This window comes from Barbatula barbatula (genome assembly GCF_947034865.1).
Source record: "Barbatula barbatula genome assembly, chromosome: 6".
Classification (NCBI taxonomy): domain Eukaryota; kingdom Metazoa; phylum Chordata; class Actinopteri; order Cypriniformes; family Nemacheilidae; genus Barbatula; species Barbatula barbatula.
The window spans coordinates 20,137,747-20,155,573 of NC_136765.1; the positions used below are offsets into that span (position 1 = coordinate 20,137,747).

General features: G+C 39.2%; 1 protein-coding gene across 1 annotated transcript in view; it reads left to right on the plus strand.

Annotated features, from left to right (window-relative positions):
• Window positions 1–17,827, plus strand: part of ryr2b (ryanodine receptor 2b (cardiac)) — a gene marked incomplete at both ends in the record, with an annotated part of 43,349 nt that overhangs the window by 4,553 nt on the left and 20,969 nt on the right. Inside the window, 40 exon segments of the mRNA XM_079459361.1 lie at window positions 18–151; window positions 255–496; window positions 600–792; window positions 955–1,174; window positions 1,248–1,352; window positions 1,435–1,538; window positions 2,268–2,351; window positions 2,432–2,591; window positions 2,980–3,127; window positions 3,268–3,476; window positions 3,600–3,774; window positions 3,864–4,066; window positions 4,163–4,461; window positions 4,596–4,710; window positions 4,841–5,001; window positions 5,175–5,334; window positions 5,850–5,936; window positions 6,519–6,745; window positions 6,821–7,652; window positions 7,774–7,974; window positions 8,838–8,943; window positions 9,061–9,201; window positions 9,332–9,641; window positions 9,782–9,896; window positions 10,045–10,177; window positions 10,763–10,866; window positions 11,267–11,402; window positions 11,508–11,685; window positions 12,402–12,513; window positions 12,687–12,807; window positions 13,096–13,265; window positions 14,063–14,286; window positions 14,881–14,971; window positions 15,049–15,189; window positions 15,405–15,568; window positions 15,993–16,071; window positions 16,165–16,254; window positions 16,369–16,506; window positions 16,619–16,696; window positions 17,036–17,111. Of these exon segments, the coding sequence (XP_079315487.1) occupies window positions 18–151; window positions 255–496; window positions 600–792; window positions 955–1,174; window positions 1,248–1,352; window positions 1,435–1,538; window positions 2,268–2,351; window positions 2,432–2,591; window positions 2,980–3,127; window positions 3,268–3,476; window positions 3,600–3,774; window positions 3,864–4,066; window positions 4,163–4,461; window positions 4,596–4,710; window positions 4,841–5,001; window positions 5,175–5,334; window positions 5,850–5,936; window positions 6,519–6,745; window positions 6,821–7,652; window positions 7,774–7,974; window positions 8,838–8,943; window positions 9,061–9,201; window positions 9,332–9,641; window positions 9,782–9,896; window positions 10,045–10,177; window positions 10,763–10,866; window positions 11,267–11,402; window positions 11,508–11,685; window positions 12,402–12,513; window positions 12,687–12,807; window positions 13,096–13,265; window positions 14,063–14,286; window positions 14,881–14,971; window positions 15,049–15,189; window positions 15,405–15,568; window positions 15,993–16,071; window positions 16,165–16,254; window positions 16,369–16,506; window positions 16,619–16,696; window positions 17,036–17,111 (6,766 nt within the window).

The window sequence follows — 17,827 nt, forward strand, 5'->3', positions numbered from 1 at the left end:
TATGTTTGTATTTACAGATCCTGGATGTGTTGTGTTCGCTCTGTGTGTGTCATGGCATGGCCGTCCGCTCTAACCAGCATTTAATCTGTGACACACTGCTGTCAGACAGAGACCTGCTTCTACAGACAAAACTAGTTAACAAAGTTATCAGGTAACCCAACAACTCCAAATTAACTCATTAACATTTTTTGAAGTTTGTCTTAATATTATAAGTCGATTACAGAAAAAAAATCAAAATCCTTGTTTTTGTTTAGTGTACGTCCAAACATCTTCCTGTGTGCAAGTGATGACTGCGCCCAGTACAGGAAGTGGTATTATGAGGTGGTAGTCGAGAAGGCAGAGCCTTTTGCTACAGCTGAGCCAACTCACCTGCGAGTGGGTTGGGCCAGTACTGAGGGCTACTGTCCCTCCCCCACAGGGGGTCACGGCTGGGGGTCAAATGGTGTTGGAGATGACCTGTGTTCCTACGGCTTTGATGGCCTTCACCTGTGGACAGGTTAGATGAAACTGAACTGAGCAATAACAGAATTACAACACAATGTGCTCATATGAGTGTTTGAGAATTTGTTACCTGTAAATGCTGTTGTTTTCTTCAATAGGAAATGTGGGTCGAAGAGTCAGCTCACCCAATCAGCATTTGCTAAGAGAGGATGATGTTGTAAGTTGCTGCATTGACCTCAGTGCGACGTGCATCTCCTTCCGGGTCAATGGGCAACCAGTTCAGGGCATGCTGGAAAACTTCAGTATAGATGGTCTTCTGTTTCCTGTAGTCAGCTTCTCAAGTGGAGTACAGTGAGTTGAATTAAACCGTTTTTTCATCACAGACAAACTGCTCTACAGACGGTCTCACGGTGGCGTGAGGCGTTGGTTGCAATTCACAACATTACCCCTAGATGCCGCTTCAATATACACACAGAAACTTTATTAGGCTTCTATGTTTGTTTGTTCCATCAGGGTTCGTATGGTGTTTGGAAGGCGACAGGGCGAGTTTAAGTTTCTGCCTCCTGCCGGATTCTCTCCATGTGCAGAAGCTCTCCTCCCTAAAACACGCTGTAGATTGGAATTGTACCATGAAGTCACCCAAAGTTATACTGAAAGCCAGCGTAACCTTTTAGGGCCTGTTCTACCTGTCACACCGGTGACTTTTACTCCCATGCCAGTGGATACCAGCCAGGTACCTAATGTTATAACCTTTACCTTACAGAATTTAAACTGGTAGTTCTGAGCCTTTTTCTGTGTCCTGCCAGGTTGAATATCCTCCACAGATGGAGCAGATCAGAGAGAGGTTAGCTGAAAACCTTCATGAACTCTGGCTCATTGACAGAATAGAGCAGGGCTGGACCTATGGACCCGTGAGTCACGTTCTTTCTGAGTAACATCCATTCAGCTACTTCTTAACATTATTTGGTTTGTTGAAATTGTTTTTTATCCAAGGTCAAAGATGAGTGCAAAAAAGTACATCCGTGCCTAGTTGAGTTTTTTAAAATTCCAGACCAGGAAAGAATTCACAATCTTCAGTCATCTGAGGACATTCTCAGGTATGTTAAAAATGAGCTAACACACGCAGTTTCTGCAAATCTCATATTAATCTTCAGTACCTGTACAGTAGTATTGCATACTTCATATCTTCAAACAGTATTTAGTTTGAATAAATGTATAAAAGACAGATACAATTGTACGATTATTTCCAGAAAAAGACGAGCGCCTGGGGGGGACTACGGCACGAGCACACAATACATCAATGCCTTGATTCACTATAAGTTTGTGTTGTTTACATTATGCATGTACATGCCGATTGCCAACAAAACACAGACATATGACTTAGTTTGACTTACCGCGTGTGGTTCATGTCCGCCATCTTTTCGTGCTGGGACCACGGCATCTTTCAGTTTTCAACGATCTCCAAATCCAGAGTTATATCCACCATTTATATAACATTCATCGCCGAAAGGCAGTTACAAACACAGCTAAACTTCCGTCAGCTGAGTGAAGCGCCATTGACCCGTGGGTATGCTCTTTCTCTCATGCGTGCTCTTTCGCTCGATGGATGATGCGTGGGTGTCATTTTCAGGAACAATTGTCCAAAAGAACGCTTGTTACGAAACAGGAATCAATCTTCGAAAAAAAAATCCAAAACCTCTACGAACCTTTGTGGAGAAACCAGCACGTTTAACAGTGTAAAGAAGTCAGAATGCGTGAAATTGCATGTTACCGCCGCCTTAATGATACAAAAATTACAAATTAATTCTATTCTTTTTGTTTTGAAGCACAATTCTTGCTCTTGGTGTCCACATTGGACTATCTGACGATTACACTGAAGAGAATGTGAAATATGTCCGACTTTCAAATAAGTATATCACTCATATTTTTGCAGTTTATTACGGTGGTGAAAACTGACTGCTAAATTAATCGTAAATACATTCCTGTTCAGGTATGAGCTATGGAATGGTTATAAACTAGCACCTGTGGATCAGTCTCAAGTTGTTCTAACAGCTGCTCAGGAAGAGCTAGTGGATAAGCTGGCTGAGAATGAACACAACATCTGGGCAAGAGATCTGATCAGACAGGGCTGGAGCTATGGACCGCAGCAGGTGCAAATTAACAACACAGCACACATCTTTTTTTTATCAGAACTAGATCTTAGGGAATACTTTGAAATATAAAATATCTAAATTATTATTTAATAATATCTTACTTTTGTTTTTTTGTACGTGAATTCAGGTTCATTACTTGAAACTAAAAACCGGTGAAAATGCATAAACATGAATTCAAATGTTATATTACATTTTCCTTTACATCTTTATTTCCACCCATGTTTAATGAAATGTATAAAATATAGTGTGTCAGCATACATATCTGGATAGCTGTATGTTTCTTTATATTATTCTTTTAGACATGTATGTTTGATGAGCAGAATTGTGTCTGACAGTATTTACAAACACAATATTTGGTATATTATACTGTATATTTATATTTCAGGATGTGAAGTGTAAGAGAAGTACACAGTTGGTTCCTTTCTCCCTGTTGGATAAAAAGAGCAAGCAGGATGTTAGAGGGGCCATGAGGGACGCACTTGGTACCCTGCTTGGATTTGGATATACTGTGGAACCACTGGAGCAAGAATATGGTGGGTTTAAACTCCCTTTCTCTACTAGATGTTGTCATTTCTGCAAAAAATGAAAATCTGTCAATTAAATAATTCAGAAAGCTGATGATGTCATATTTGCTGCATCAAGTCATTTTGTGTCATCCCACATCATGCCATAGCTTCAAAAAGCAACATCAAATCTGTGAATGTGGAGAGATTTCATATTTTCCGCGTGGAGAAGGACTTTGCGGTACATTGTGGGAAATGGTACTTTGAGGTTGAGGCCGTAACTGATGGAGAGATGAGAGTGGGCTGGGCACGACCTGGATGTAAACCAGATGTGGATCTTGGGTCGGATGATCAGGCTTTTGTTTTTGATGGCTTTAAGGTAAGGTATCATTTCTAATGTCCAGCCTTTTTAAACACAAAGCTTAAAAATATTAAGATACATTTCTTTCTGATGTGCTTTTGCTGTTGGTGTAAGATTCTTACAATCTGTTTCTATATGTAGGGTCAGTGGCGGCATGGTGGTGCTGAGCGATTGGGTGGATTCTGGAAGAAGGGTGCTGTGATTGGTTGTTTGTTGGACTTGACAAGATGCACTATGATGATCACTCTCAATGGAGAGCTACTACTAAATTCTTGTGGTTCAGAACTGGTTGCAAAACACTTCAATAAGACTGATGGTGAGATTCCCATTACTTTTTTTTATTCATTATAAGATCTTGTATTATCTTTTGTATTCGTGCTAATGTTCTTTGTCTATTTGTTGTAGGATTCCTCCCTGTTTGTAGCATAGGGGTCAACCAGGTGGGCGGTCTAAATTTGGGCCATCAGGTTAACTCGCTGAGATACTTCAGTGTGTGTGGCCTACAAGAAGGATACCAGCCCTTTGGTCTGAATATGAGCAAAGATCTTCCTCTGTGGATGAGCTGGATAGATCCCTTGTTCGTTCCTGTACCTGACGACCATCCCGATGTACAGGTTCCAGATCATTGCCTTCGATTCAATTTCTCCGTCCATCATTTTTCATGATTTTGGAGAACTGTTATTTATTGTTACATTTTTTCCCAGGTGATTCGTTTTGATGGATCAGTAGACCACACCCCACGACTAAAAGTCATACAGAGTTTTTCTGGTCCGCCTGACGTTGGATTTTACCGTCTGAGCATGCCGATAGAGTGTGCGCAGGTCTTCTCCAGCCCCAGCGAAGTCAATGCAGCAGTCAGCTCCCATCTCAGAGAGACACAGGATGGGGAGGCGGATTCAGATTTTGAGATCCTAATGAAAGCTCACAAATATACAGGATCTCGAGATGAACTTAACAATCAAAAAGACCACAGTCAGGAAAAGCCATCCAAACTTAGACAGCGGTGAGTACAGTCATCCTACTTGGAAAGTCACCAAAACATGTTTGAAATAGAGCAAACCGACTTTACTCTCAGGTTAAATCTAGAGAATGAAATAAGTTCTATGATTTTGTCTTTGTGTGTAATGGTGGGTTTAGGTTTCTTCTGAAGAAGAAAGCGGACTTAAACACTAGTCATTCATCAGCACGTCTGTTGGAGGAAGTTCTGGCTATCGAGAGAGATGAAGACAACCGCCTGGTCCACAGCACTACAGTAGATAATAGTCGTTTTTAGGAAACCTTTTATTAGATTACTAAATCAAACACCTTGACCTTCAAAAACTAGTCTTGAGTAAAAGGTTCCAGTTGTGTCTTGTAACAAATATGTTGTTCTTTCAATGCAGTATTACTACTCCGTGAGAATCTCTCACAGCCAGGACCCTTCTTACATCTGGGTGGGATGGGTGACTTCAAATTTCCAGCATCATGATGTGACCTTTAACCCGGACAGAATTTGCACCGTCACAGTTACTCTCGGGGATGAATGGGGCAAAGTTCTTGAGAGGTTAGACATGAATGTTAAATTTGTGTTACTTTCTAACATTTCCCTCAATTTAAATGAAACATCAGCGATAAGTATTGCATATTTTTTATTCATTGCCTATAGTATGTTTTGGGTGCCCAAAGACAAGAACAATTAGGGTAGGAAATAATGTTTTGTTCATCCGTATTCTTCAGTGTTAAGCGTAGTAGCTGTTACATGGTATGTGCAGCAGAGGGCAGCAGCCTCTCCCACAGCCGCAGCAGCACTGACCTGGAGATTGGCTGTCTGGTTGACACGGCAACAGGGCTTCTAACATTCATGGCCAATGGCAAGGAACTGGGATCATACTACCAGGTACCCATCATGCTCTGAAGTGGAGTTGTTGCAGTTTTAATAGTTTGACACGTATTTTTTACCTGCCTTTATTTTGCCATGTGAGGGGTAGTTCACCCCAAAATGTAAATGCTGTCATCATTTATTTACATCATATATTGTACAAAACCTGTATACATTTTTTGTCCAGAACTCAAACGAAGATATTTGTATCAGTCATTTTGAGTTGTTTGGTTAGCAAAACTTTTCCGAATATCTTCTTTTGTGTTTTGAGAAAAGAAAATAGTCATACAGGTTATGAATGACATGAGGGTTAGAGTAAATGATGACAGCATTTTCATTTTTGGGCGAACTATCCGTTTTAGCATTATTGTCATTAGTAACGGATATAAAAGTGTGTTTTCAATAAAGAATAAAGTACTTTTTTACTTGACTTACAAATTCTCTTTATTTGTACATTTTGTTTTCTATTCATAATCTTTTTAATTATAGCTACTTGTGTTACATGAGTTTAATGACCATATCTCTGCTTATAGGTGGAGCCTGGCACCAAGCTCTTCCCTGCTGTTTTTGCTAAAGCCACTACCCCTAGTGTCTTCCAGTTTGAGCTGGGTCGTATTAAGGTAAACCTATTGCATCAGTTTAATTCTCAATGGCAGGACCAAATAAATCTCAGATAAGTTTCTTTCAACTCGGCAAGAATGCTTGCAAAAAAATACTTTTCATTATCAGCTTGTTCTGCTGTGCCACTGAAGTATCTGTCATCTAAAAATGAGATGAATTAGAAGCCAGCTGCTGATGTGTTGCTTGTGCACTAATGTATCGGTCTTACCAGGTTTTGATATTTTGTTAAAATTCCAATAAAATAAATGTGCAAATATTTACAAATTTACAATAAGAATATTATATATCTTTTTTTCTTGTCATTGAACATTAACATTAATATGCAAATTTGTGTTGTTTGCCATATGTACGAATTGAGCCTTTTTTATGTTTATTATGTTGATGTGCTTTTTTTCATTATTATGATGCTTTATCAGCACCATGCATTAGTAGCTTATAAAACATTTCACTGCCATTGTATTGCTTTGCATGTGACAGATAACCTTAACGTGATCTCTATATTATCTCTATACTGGCCCTGTACCTGTCTATATATTTGTTGGTATTTTTTATGATAGCTCTGTTTTGTCTCTTGTCTGCAGAATGCGATGCCACTGTCGGCGGGTGTTTTTCGGAGTGAAAGGAGAAATGCAGTGCCTCTGTGCCCCCCCAGGCTACGTGTTCAGTACCTGACTCCTGTGCGGTGGACCCGGGTACCTGAGCACACTCCACCTGTGGAGGTGACCCGCCTGGAGGAGAGATATGGCTGGAGAGCTTGTTTCACTCAGATCCAACAGATCATGACTTTGTACATCCCTGAGGACAACAGGTCAGAGGTCACTTTGTTAGATATCAATGTCAGAAAATGACAAAATAATAGGCTAACCACCATCTTGTTTTGCAGGTGTGTGGACATTTTGGAACTGTCTGAGCTTAAAGACCTTCTAAAGTTCCACCATCACACTCTTCGCCTTTACTCGGCCCTCTCAGCCCATGGAAACACACATGTTAGCCACGCCCTCTGCAGCCACGTGGACCAATCACAACTCTTGTTTGCCTTACAGTGTTCTAGAATGCCAGGTCACCTGCGGACAGGTTACTTCAATCTCCTTATCAGTATCCACCTCGATGCCTACGCAAGCGCCAGGCAGGCAATGAATCACGAATACATCGTGCCTTTGACCGACACCTCTCGGTCGGTTACGCTCTACAAAGACGACAGAAAAGCGCAACGATTTCCAGGAACAGACCTCAGTACTTCCTTATGGCCGAGAATGCAGTTTTCATCACCTTGTTTCATCAAGGCTGACAGAACAGGTGTGATGGACAGCGATGAGGGAGGAGCTTCGTGGAGTAAATCGTGCCAAGACAGCCCTGAGTTTCCATTGGGTGTTTTGAAAGCTGCTGTCATAGCAATGCTGAAGGAGGCAGTGACGGCAGTAGGCCAGCGTGTGAGGGATCCTGCAGGGGGCAGCGTGGAGCTTCTGTTGGTTCCTCTGCTTGGTTTACTGCACACACTTCTGCTGATGGGTGTGTATCAGGGGAAAGATCTAGAAGAGGGTTTTAATCTCATCCTGCCTGTCAGTTACACAAGAGGGATGTGCAAAATGGAAGAGATGGATGAACTAGACGAAAGTGATGGTGAAAGAGGGAAACAGGAGGTTGGAGGGTGGGACGGTAACGTTTCTCATCAAAGTCTTCTTCACATGAAGCTTCCAGAAGCAGTCAAGTTACAAGTAGGCAAATCTACAAGATTTAATATAACATATTAGAAATCGTGTTGATTTCTGATTCTGGTTTGCGGTGATATACGGACAGGAGGTATCCTTTCTTAAATTTCGTAATTTTTTCTCTCAGGTTTGCCACCTCCTTCAATACTTGTGTGACTGTCAGGTACGTCACAGAGTGGAGGCTGTGGTGGCATTCTCAGGTGAATTCGTAGAACATCTCCAAGAAAACCAGCGCTTCCGGTACAAGGAGGTCATGGATGCCCTTAACATGTCCGCTGCGCTAACAGCACGCAAGACTAAAGAGTTTCGTTCACCCCCTCAGGAACAGGTCAGAGTTCATAGGTGTCATGAGCACTGATATATATAAATGACTGGATTGCGCCTGTGAATTTAATTGAACGTTTTGGCACACCAACATGGCAGCGCCGTAGCTTCAGTGTAACGCTTCATGAGCAATCTGTTAAATGTGACACTGTACAAAAAAACTACTTGTAAGTCGCTTTGGATAAAATGAATAAATGTAAATGTAAATGAAGGGGGAATCTCCTCAACCACCACCAATGTGCAACATCCACCTGGATGATGTGACGGCAGCCATATTGCGTCAGAACATCCACCATACACCATATCGGTGGAGAGGTTTGCTTTCAATCGGGGGAGAGGAGACAGAGTTATGAAGCCAATTGGTATATGGGTGAATGGGCGAATTTGGCCAGGATGCCGGGGTTACACCCTCACTTTTAATCTAAGAACATCCTTAGGACCTCGGGCAACCAGTCTTGGGCTACAAGACTGGGGGATATGGCTGCTGATATCAGTTGCTTCAAAGAGACTAAAAAGTGTTTGTAATCAAACATTCTTGGCCACCGTTGACTAATATAGTAGGATATAATGATTTATAATGTCTTTGTTCCGTTGAACATGAAGAAGATATTATAAGAATGTAGGAAAGCAAACAGTTCTGGGGCACTTCTGACCACCATTGTAATTTTTCCTTTTTTACTATGGATAATCAATGGTGGCCAAGATCTGTTTGGATACAAGCATTCTTCGAAATCTCTTTCTCTGTGTTTATCAGAACAAAGATATTATACAGATTTGGAACAAGTAAATGATGGCAGAATTTTGATTTTCGGGTAAACTGTCCCTTTAAAGAAGTTCTTGAAGAGAACCTGTTGCTTTTCTCCTCAGATCAAAATGATGTTGGATTTCCGAGAGGATGGTCAAGAATGTTCATGCCCTGAAGAGATCCAAGATCTCCTGTGGGAATTTCATCAGGACCTAAAGAATCACTGTGGTAGATAGCCAATCAGAAAGCATTATGCTTAAAGCAACCAATGGCATGACTTTACCGCCATCATGAAATGCATACCTGCAACATTTATTCACATATACTTTGGCTTGTTTAATTCAGGAGTTGAGACGGATAATGATTGCAAGGATACGGCTGAGAGTGACGTGCCAGTTAGGAATCGCCTCCAAGGTCTGGTGGATAAAATAAATCATTTCAAGAGGCGAATGTCAGGTCTAAATGAAGAGATTGTGACCAGAACTGGTAGGAGAATCCAAGCATTTCATTCCACTCACCATTTTTGTTTTCAAAAATTATATTTTTCATTATATTGGGATCATTTTGTCATGCATGTAGTGGTAAAGCTGTACATGTTTTTTCAATGACACGGCAGAGTTTAAACTAAAACAGAGCTCATACTTGTTAGTCTCTTTGAAGCAACTGATATCAGAGACCATGCTAGACTGGGTCCAGGAGAAGACCATAGAAGATCCAGTTTTGGTTCGTGCTGTATTCAACCTGCTTCATCAACAGTATACTGGGTTGGGTGGACAACTGTCTGAACCACTACAGAAAGCCTATTGTATCAGCCAGAACTCTGTGGAGGACACTCTCAACCTCCAGTGGGCGCTAGCACGTATCCGTTCATTGCTCAAAGCTCGGATGGGTAAAGAAGAAGAGGAGCTAATGATTAAAGGCTTAGGGTGAGAGACTTGAGTTTCACCAAATGAAATCACCATAAATATCTCAGACATCTTACAGTACTATGCTCAGTACACAAATGACCAGATGTAATATTTGTGTTTTTGTTTTCCATCTGAGACCTTTATTTTCTTTCGTGTAGTGACATCATGAACAATAAAGTTTTCTATCAGCACCCTAATCTGATGAAAACTTTAGGGATGCATGAAACGGTCATGGAGGTGATGGTGAATGTCCTGGGTGGTAGAGAATCGAAGGTAATCGTAACATCAAAGGCCATATTGTGTATCAATTAATGAAACGACACCATACACTGTAGACTAAAATATATTCAGTAGAAAGTGTTTTGATTCATTTCCATGAATACATCATTGGTTAACTTTACTCTTTTCTGGTTCCTTAAAGGAAATCATGTTTCCCAATATGGTTGCACATTGTTGTCGCTTCTTGTGTTACTTCTGTCGAATAAGTCGTCATAACCAGAAGGCCATGTTTGATCATCTCAGCTACCTGCTGGATAACAGCAATGTCGGTCTCGGTATGTTTACCCCAATGATATTTAGATAAAGCCATGTACAGTAACTACAGTATACAGTAGGGTCCAAAAGTCTTAAGCTTTTATTTCTTTGTAAATTAAATTCAAATGACACTTTTCTCTTTACAAATGATATAATCAGCATAACGGTTTAAAGTTAAAATGTAAAGAAAATATCAGAAAGTCTTCTTTAGCATCCATTCAAACATTAATTTATGAAAAACCTCAGATCCCCCCCAAAAAAGTTGATTTTGCATTAATCTTAGGTCATTTATCAAATTTACTTTAAAATACTTTAAATATTTCATATTTTAAAATGTTCCTGTAGCTCTTTTGATCACAAAGATTGTGGGTTCCATTTTATTAAAAGTGTCTGTCAGATGTGTAAAGGAAAATATATATATATTTTTTTTTTATTTAAATCGCTGGTTTATTTCTGGAAGGATTACACATTAAAGTCCATTTGGACCCCATTGTATTCACACTGACTTAATCTGTTACATGTAACACCACCTCAAGTCTGAATAAGCTCGTAAATAACGTTCAAACATATTTAAGTGACGGGTGTGGATGTGATTTTCCTTACAGCTTGTCCTTCAATGAGAGGATCGACTCCGCTGGATGTGGCGGCTGCTTCCGTCATGGACAACAATCAGCTGGGGCTTGCTCTTACAGAACCCGATCTGGAGAAAGTAAATCTCAATGTCCCTCTCTCTCTTTCACGTGTGAACACATGTACAATCTCTCTTCATGTCCAAAGCTAAAAGCTCCCTATTAGCACTTTGACATTTAGAGCATAACTCATCTCGCACCGTATTCTAGAAAAATAAATTATGAACATTTTCACCATGTGGACCATAAAAAGGTGAAAAAATCGACTTCCATTATATGAGGGATCCAAGCAATATCTAACCGCTCAGCATCCACGCAGATCACCAGCTGAATACAAATCAGCTGAAATCCACATGCATCTCCATATCTACTCCCTAGCAACCATTTAAAATGATCTGACAAAAATGTACCTCATAACATGTGAAGATCTAGTTTTATTATTATGGAAGTTGTGCGACTTAGTTATGTTTGTTTGTACAGGTGGTGCGGTATTTAGGAGCCTGTGGGTTGAATAGCTGTGCTTTGTTGGTCTCTAAAGGCTACCCAGACATTGGTTGGAATCCTGTAGAAGGAGAACGATACCTGGACTTTCTGCGATTTGCGGTATTTTGTAATGGTACAATAAAATTTTGAATTTCAATACATATCATGTATGGAATAACCTCAATGTTGGTAGCCGCTTTATTCTCATGTTGTTCACAATTGGTTGATTGTCTTCAAGGTGAGAGCGTAGAGGAGAACGCCTATGTTGTAGTGAGGCTTCTGATTCGCCGGCCCGAGTGCTTTGGCCCAGCACTGCAAGGGGAGGGTGGACATGGTCTCCTAGCAACAATGGAGGAGGCCATACAAATTTCAGACCAGCAAGATGGAATTAGTACACATAGTTCCAAAAAAACACTGTGAGTGTTACAGTTTTAGTTTTTCCGTCTTAGGTTTATTCTTGATACTTTCATTTTTTCCTTCATACTTTGTTTTTTTCTTTACACTTCATTTTTTCCTTCATACTTTGTTTTTTCTTTACACTTCATTTTTTCCTTCATACTTTGTTTTTTTCTTCACACTTAAAAAAAAACACTTTATGTTTTTGCTTTATACTTTCTATGTGTTATTCATTCCTTCCTTTCTTTTTTGTTTGTCTTTTATAGTTCCTACGGTTTCCTTACTTTCAAGGCTTTTCCCTCACACTTTCTCGTCGTCCTTCATAATTATATGATTTCCTTCGTACTTTCCATTTTCTTTCTATGTTGTCCTTCATATTTTCTATGTTTTTTCTTAATATTTCCTTTGTTTTCTCATATTTTTTATGTTTTCCCTTGATACATAACCTTTTTCTGTATATGATTTTTCTTATAGTCTTCCTTTGTCTTTCCATTTATAGAGGGTATGGACGTGTTGTCACTTTACTACTTGAACACCACGTGATTTGCTGTGTGTTTTAGCACTCAGGGAAACGTGTCCTGGTGCTCAAGGGGGAGGGGGGGGTCGTGTTCAGTGACGTCAATGCATACCCTCTATACTTTCTGTGTTTTCGTATATATTTCAAGTGTTTAACACACACGCCCACATGCACACACACACAACTATTTTACATATATCCTGTTTTTCATGCTTTTAGTGACACACTTGATGATGATGGAGATGATGATGTCATTCACATGGGCCATGCAATAATGGCTTTCTACTCGGCGCTGATCGATCTGTTGGCTCGTTGTGCCCCTGAGACGTATGTAAGTGTTTGGGAAACCCGCTGGGAAAGCTAGATAAGCCTAGTAATGTGTTTTAAAGATTGAGTTGGAAACGGCTTATCGGTTTTTATCTACTTTTTAAGGCACAGCCAGTTTTCATTAAAGGTTTCAAGGTTTACTAATGGATGTCTCTATTGTGTGTGTGTGGTATGTAGCTTATAGAAGCGGGGAAAGGTGAGGCTATACGGATCAGGGCAATCTTGAGGTCTCTCATTCCCAGGGACGATCTTGAGGGAGTCATCAATATTCCTTTCAAGCTACCACATGTGAACGCAGGTGTGTGTGTGTGTTTGTGGAAACAGGCATGGGTGAAAGTTTCGAGCCTTGGTTAATTATACAGTTGTGATGTGACATCAGTCTTTTTCCAGAGAATTTTATTGTCTTTTAAAGGGCATTTGACTATTAAATATTGTGTTTTATTTTATAAAAGGCTGATCTCAGTTTTTAAATAAACTTGTTGAATTTAGTTTGGAATTGCTGTCACACGTGTGTTTGTAGTTGGGTATTTTAAGTCTTAAAGTGATTAATTGGTAGCTGAAAATATTTTCTGATTATTATGCTTAGACGGGCTATTGACTGAGCCAGACATGTCTCGGATATTTTGTCCGGATCACAAAGCAGCCATGGTTATGTTCTTGGACCGGGTTTATGGAGTTCTGGACCACCAGTTCTTGCTTCGTCTGCTGGAGTGTGGTTTCCTGCCTGACCTGCAAGCGGCTGTTAACATGGATACTGTAAGAACGCACACATGACCTAAAGGAAAACTAACCTAAAAGGAAAATCTCTTATTGTCTGCATTTTGCACACAATGAAAATAAATGGTTGTGGTCTACATTCCAATTCTTCTAAATCCAAAACAAAGCTTTGTGTGACGAACAGCCCAACATGTAAGTCATTAGTTTCCAAAAATCCTCCTCCTGGCACAGCTCTTAATTTTCAGTTATGATGTGCCAAGTCTCTAAATACGGAGCTGGTCACAGGATTTGCGAGATTGCATTGGCACTGCTGACTGAAGTTTTCCCTCAACACATTCCAAGTTTAAACTATTGTGACCACCACCCAACAAACCAAATGTGAGACATTGAAATAAACTGTAATATAATAACGGAATTTTGACCTCTTACTCGTAAAAATTATTTGTTATTTAGTCCATTCCAACTTCAACAAAATTAAGGCATAGGTAAAATGTTATGTAACATACAAAAATTTCAATTTAAGGTTAACTGTCTCTTAAAATTTTGAGCACAGATCAGACGTGGAGTTATCATGTACATTTTGAAGATGATCTCAAAGAGAGAAAAGGAACAAATTGCAAACAAATAATAAAAAAAATTATTATTGTTAAAAGCGACTTTCATTGTCTTATCCTATACATTTGTACATAGGTATCTGCAATCCCCTGGGATCCAACCCACAACCTTGCTTTGTTTACGCAAGGCTCTTACCACTGAGCTGAAGTGTCATTTGTTGTAGGAACCTTTGTTGAATTTGTGCATCCTATAAAGATTATAAATGCATTTTCTTTTGGTAGACGGGTTTGGGTGGTACAGATATGGCACTGGCCCTCAATCGATACATATGTGCTGCCGTACTGCCACTGCTGAGTAAGTACTCCTCTCTGCTGTGTGATTCTCCATCGCTGAAGACCGTGCCGGTCGATGGTCTCCTGCACGGGTCGTACAGCCTCTCCAAAGCCAGTGGACTGACCAAGGCACAGAGAGATTCTATTCAGGACTGTTTGCTGGCTGTGTGCGGGTGAGTTTTCTGCGACGCACTATACATTGAAAATGTTTTGAAATTTGGCAAATAATATTAACACATTGATAACTCAATTCAATCTTTTTTGGTTGTCTTGTCCTTTTTTCAGACTGACTTTAAAGGGATAGTTTATCCAAAAATGAAAATTGTGTCATCGTTTACTCACCCTCTTGTCATTTCAAACCTGTATGACTTTCTTTCTTATGCAGAACACAAAAGAAGATATTGTGAAGAATGTTGGTAACCGATCAATGGCGGTACCCATTCACCTCTATTGTATAACCACAAAACCAATGCAAGTCAATGTGTACCGTCGTTGTTCGGTTACCAACATTCTTCAAATTATCTTCTTTTGTGTTCTGCAGAAGAAAGTCATACAGGTTGAAAGGACATGCGGGTGAATAAATAAAATATTTAATTTTCATTTTTGGGTGAACTATCCCTTTAAGATCTGATGTTATACAGTTCTAGTGTTCTGATCCTCAGGTACTATACTGCTTACAGTATTGGTTTATGTAAATTTATGTTCAACTAGTTGTAAAAATGTACTGCCTTCGTGTAAATGTACCTATAATAACTTTGCTTCCGCAGAAAGCTAAAGCCCTCTTTATTGCAGTCCCTGCTGCATAAGCTTGTGTGTGATGTTCCTCAGCTGTCAGAAAATTCCAAGATGCCACTAAAGGTCTAAAAAAAAGATTTAAAAAATCAACGACAGATGTTCTTCACTGTATTTATCATTGTGGTTATTCTCCCTTGCAGCTGTTGAGCAGTCACTACGAACAGAACAGGAGCTATTATTGTCAAAATGGAGGTTCTGGTGGATTTGTTTGTGCTTCCGAAGAAGAGCTCTGTTTGACTAGAAGGCTGTTTTGGGGTATTTTTAGTGCTCTTGCTACAAAGGTGAGAAACAGATGGGCCGTGAGCGTCATTGCATACTGTAGAAGCCCACATTAAACAATACTGTGACATAACAGGCCACATATGATTAATTACTCCTGAGGCAGGTATTTACCATATGCATTTTATGCATTAGGCAGTCATATTAAACTATAGTGTATATCTCTTTAAGAACCTGTTACATTAAGAGTCCTTGTAAAAATGTTTTTTATTCACAGTCTTACGATGGAGACCTGTTCAAGCTGGCTCTTGGTAGTCTCAGTGCGCTTGCTGGCGCGATCCCTCCTGACCATCTTGACCCGAGCTGCACGGGGGGGCACGAGAGACACTTGGTGATGGATACAGAGAGACGGTTTTGTCCTCAGCCCTTGGAGACATCAAAGTGTGTTGATGTGGTTAAAGGACATTAAAGGAACCGTTCTTCATTTACTCAACCATTAGCTGTTCCAAATCTGTATACATTTTCCACCATTGAGTATCATAGTAGGGCAATCTGTTGAAGAAGATATTTTGAAGGAAAGCAAACAGTTCTGGGGCACTTTTGACTACCATTGTAATTGTATTTTCTATGATAATCCATGGTGGCCAAAGACGTTGGTTAGAAGCATTCGTCCAAAAATCGAAAACAAAGAAATTCATATAGATTAGGAACAATTTGATGGTGGGTGAATGAAGACAGAATTTTTTGTCCTTTTAAGAAATCAGAATGTTTTATCACTTGAGAGGTTCATTTATTTTATGTTGGGGAATACATTTATGCTGTTTACTTATTTGGTTAATGAAACAGTTTTTGCATTTGTTAATAGTGTGACTATCCAAGACGGGCTCGAGTTTGTGGTGAACAAATATGCAGAACACACACACGAGAGATGGTCACTGGACAAAGTACATTGCTTATTTAGTTTATGACTTTTCTTTATTCAATAACGTACATAAAGTTCTGTGGTTTTAATGCCATTTGTGTCATTTTTTAACCAGTTTGCTAATGGTTGGGTCCATGGAGAGCAACTTTCAGAGACCTCTAAAGTTCACCCACTCCTGAAACCTTACAGAGCTCTATCTGAGAAGGTAACTAACCCTCCTTCTCACACATCATAATGATCTTTTAATTTTCTTTTTCACAGCACTTTTCTAAAGAACATCCAATCTTGGCTGACGTTTTGAGGTTGATCTGTCATTTAGGATAAAGAAGGTTATAGAAGCGCCATTAAGGAGACGGTGAAATGCATGTTGGTCTTAGGCTGCACAATTGAAAGAACTAAAGAGGGAGAGACGCAAGGGTATCACAGCCCCGCAAGGAGAATCTCACAATCTGGTCAGGTACAAGACAGATGCTTTTAAAATGGACGTTAAATTTGACCTTTATTCTACATGTGTTTTATCTCCAAATAGTTTTTTTTCTAATGAGAACATGTGTTTTATCTCCAAATAGTTGTGTTTTGAAGGAGCCTCTACATTCAGTCCTAAGCCTGTGGACACCAGCAGTGTCACCCTGACCTGGGATCAGTATGTAAGTTCAACCTGAATGTAACCTCTTACATTGTATTGTTTTATTTTTGTCCCAATTGGAAACAATTATATCACTGCTGTCCTTCTAAAACCTTGTGTCACTATAGTTTGTGACGTTCATGAATAATAAATCATTATTATTAGTCACCTTCGATGTTTGTCATTGGGTTTTGCGAATATTGAATCAATAAAAAGTATTTAAAGTGCTTGTCGACTTTAACAACATCATAGAACATAATAGGAAGTCATTTTAGAAATGACCTCATATATAAACAGCCAACCAGCTGTCTACATTAACAAAATTAAAAATAATAATAAACACCATTTTGCCTTGTTGAAGGTCATGGCAGAGCAGCTGGCTGAGAATTATCATCACATCTGGGCTGTCAAGAAACTGCAGGAACTGGAGAATAAAGGTGTGTGTTAATTGATCTGATGCTGTAAATTTCATCAGTTTATACCTGTATATACCTTCGCGGATAAAATTAAGAGACCATTTCAAAGACCATTTTCAGTCTTTGTGAATTTACTATTTATTGGTATGTGTTTAGGTAAAATGATTATCTGTGAACTACAATTTAAAAACAATATTTCTCCCAAATTTTAAATAAAAATATTGTTTCTAAGCATTTATTTGGAGAAAGTGAAAACTGGAGAAACAGGAATACTGCAAAGTAAACAAATTCATATTTACTTTTAAACAATACAACAATAATATTTGTCTATGTATTAAGTCCAATTATATATCTTTTTTTGTTTATGTGGAAACCTTAATTTTTATCACAGTTATCACGTGTCTTGTCATTCTGTCTGTCTTTCACATTGCTGTTGTGACTTTGTCACTCCTGAGGTTGGATTTTGTTAAAGTTCAACAGACACTGGACTGGTTTGGCCACAATACATCTAGAAATGCTGAATAAATGAAACATTGGAATTGTTAATTTCAAAATAATCAAATTGTTTATTTTGTGGCTGTATACTAACATTTAATGGACATTTTTTGAAAGAAACTGAAAGAGACTGTGAGTGGTACAGTATGTGAGACGTATACATAGCATGGGTGTTCAGTTTCCTGTTGACTGAAATGCAAAGCAAGTTATAACCTTTATATTTTTATATTTTATATTCTGTC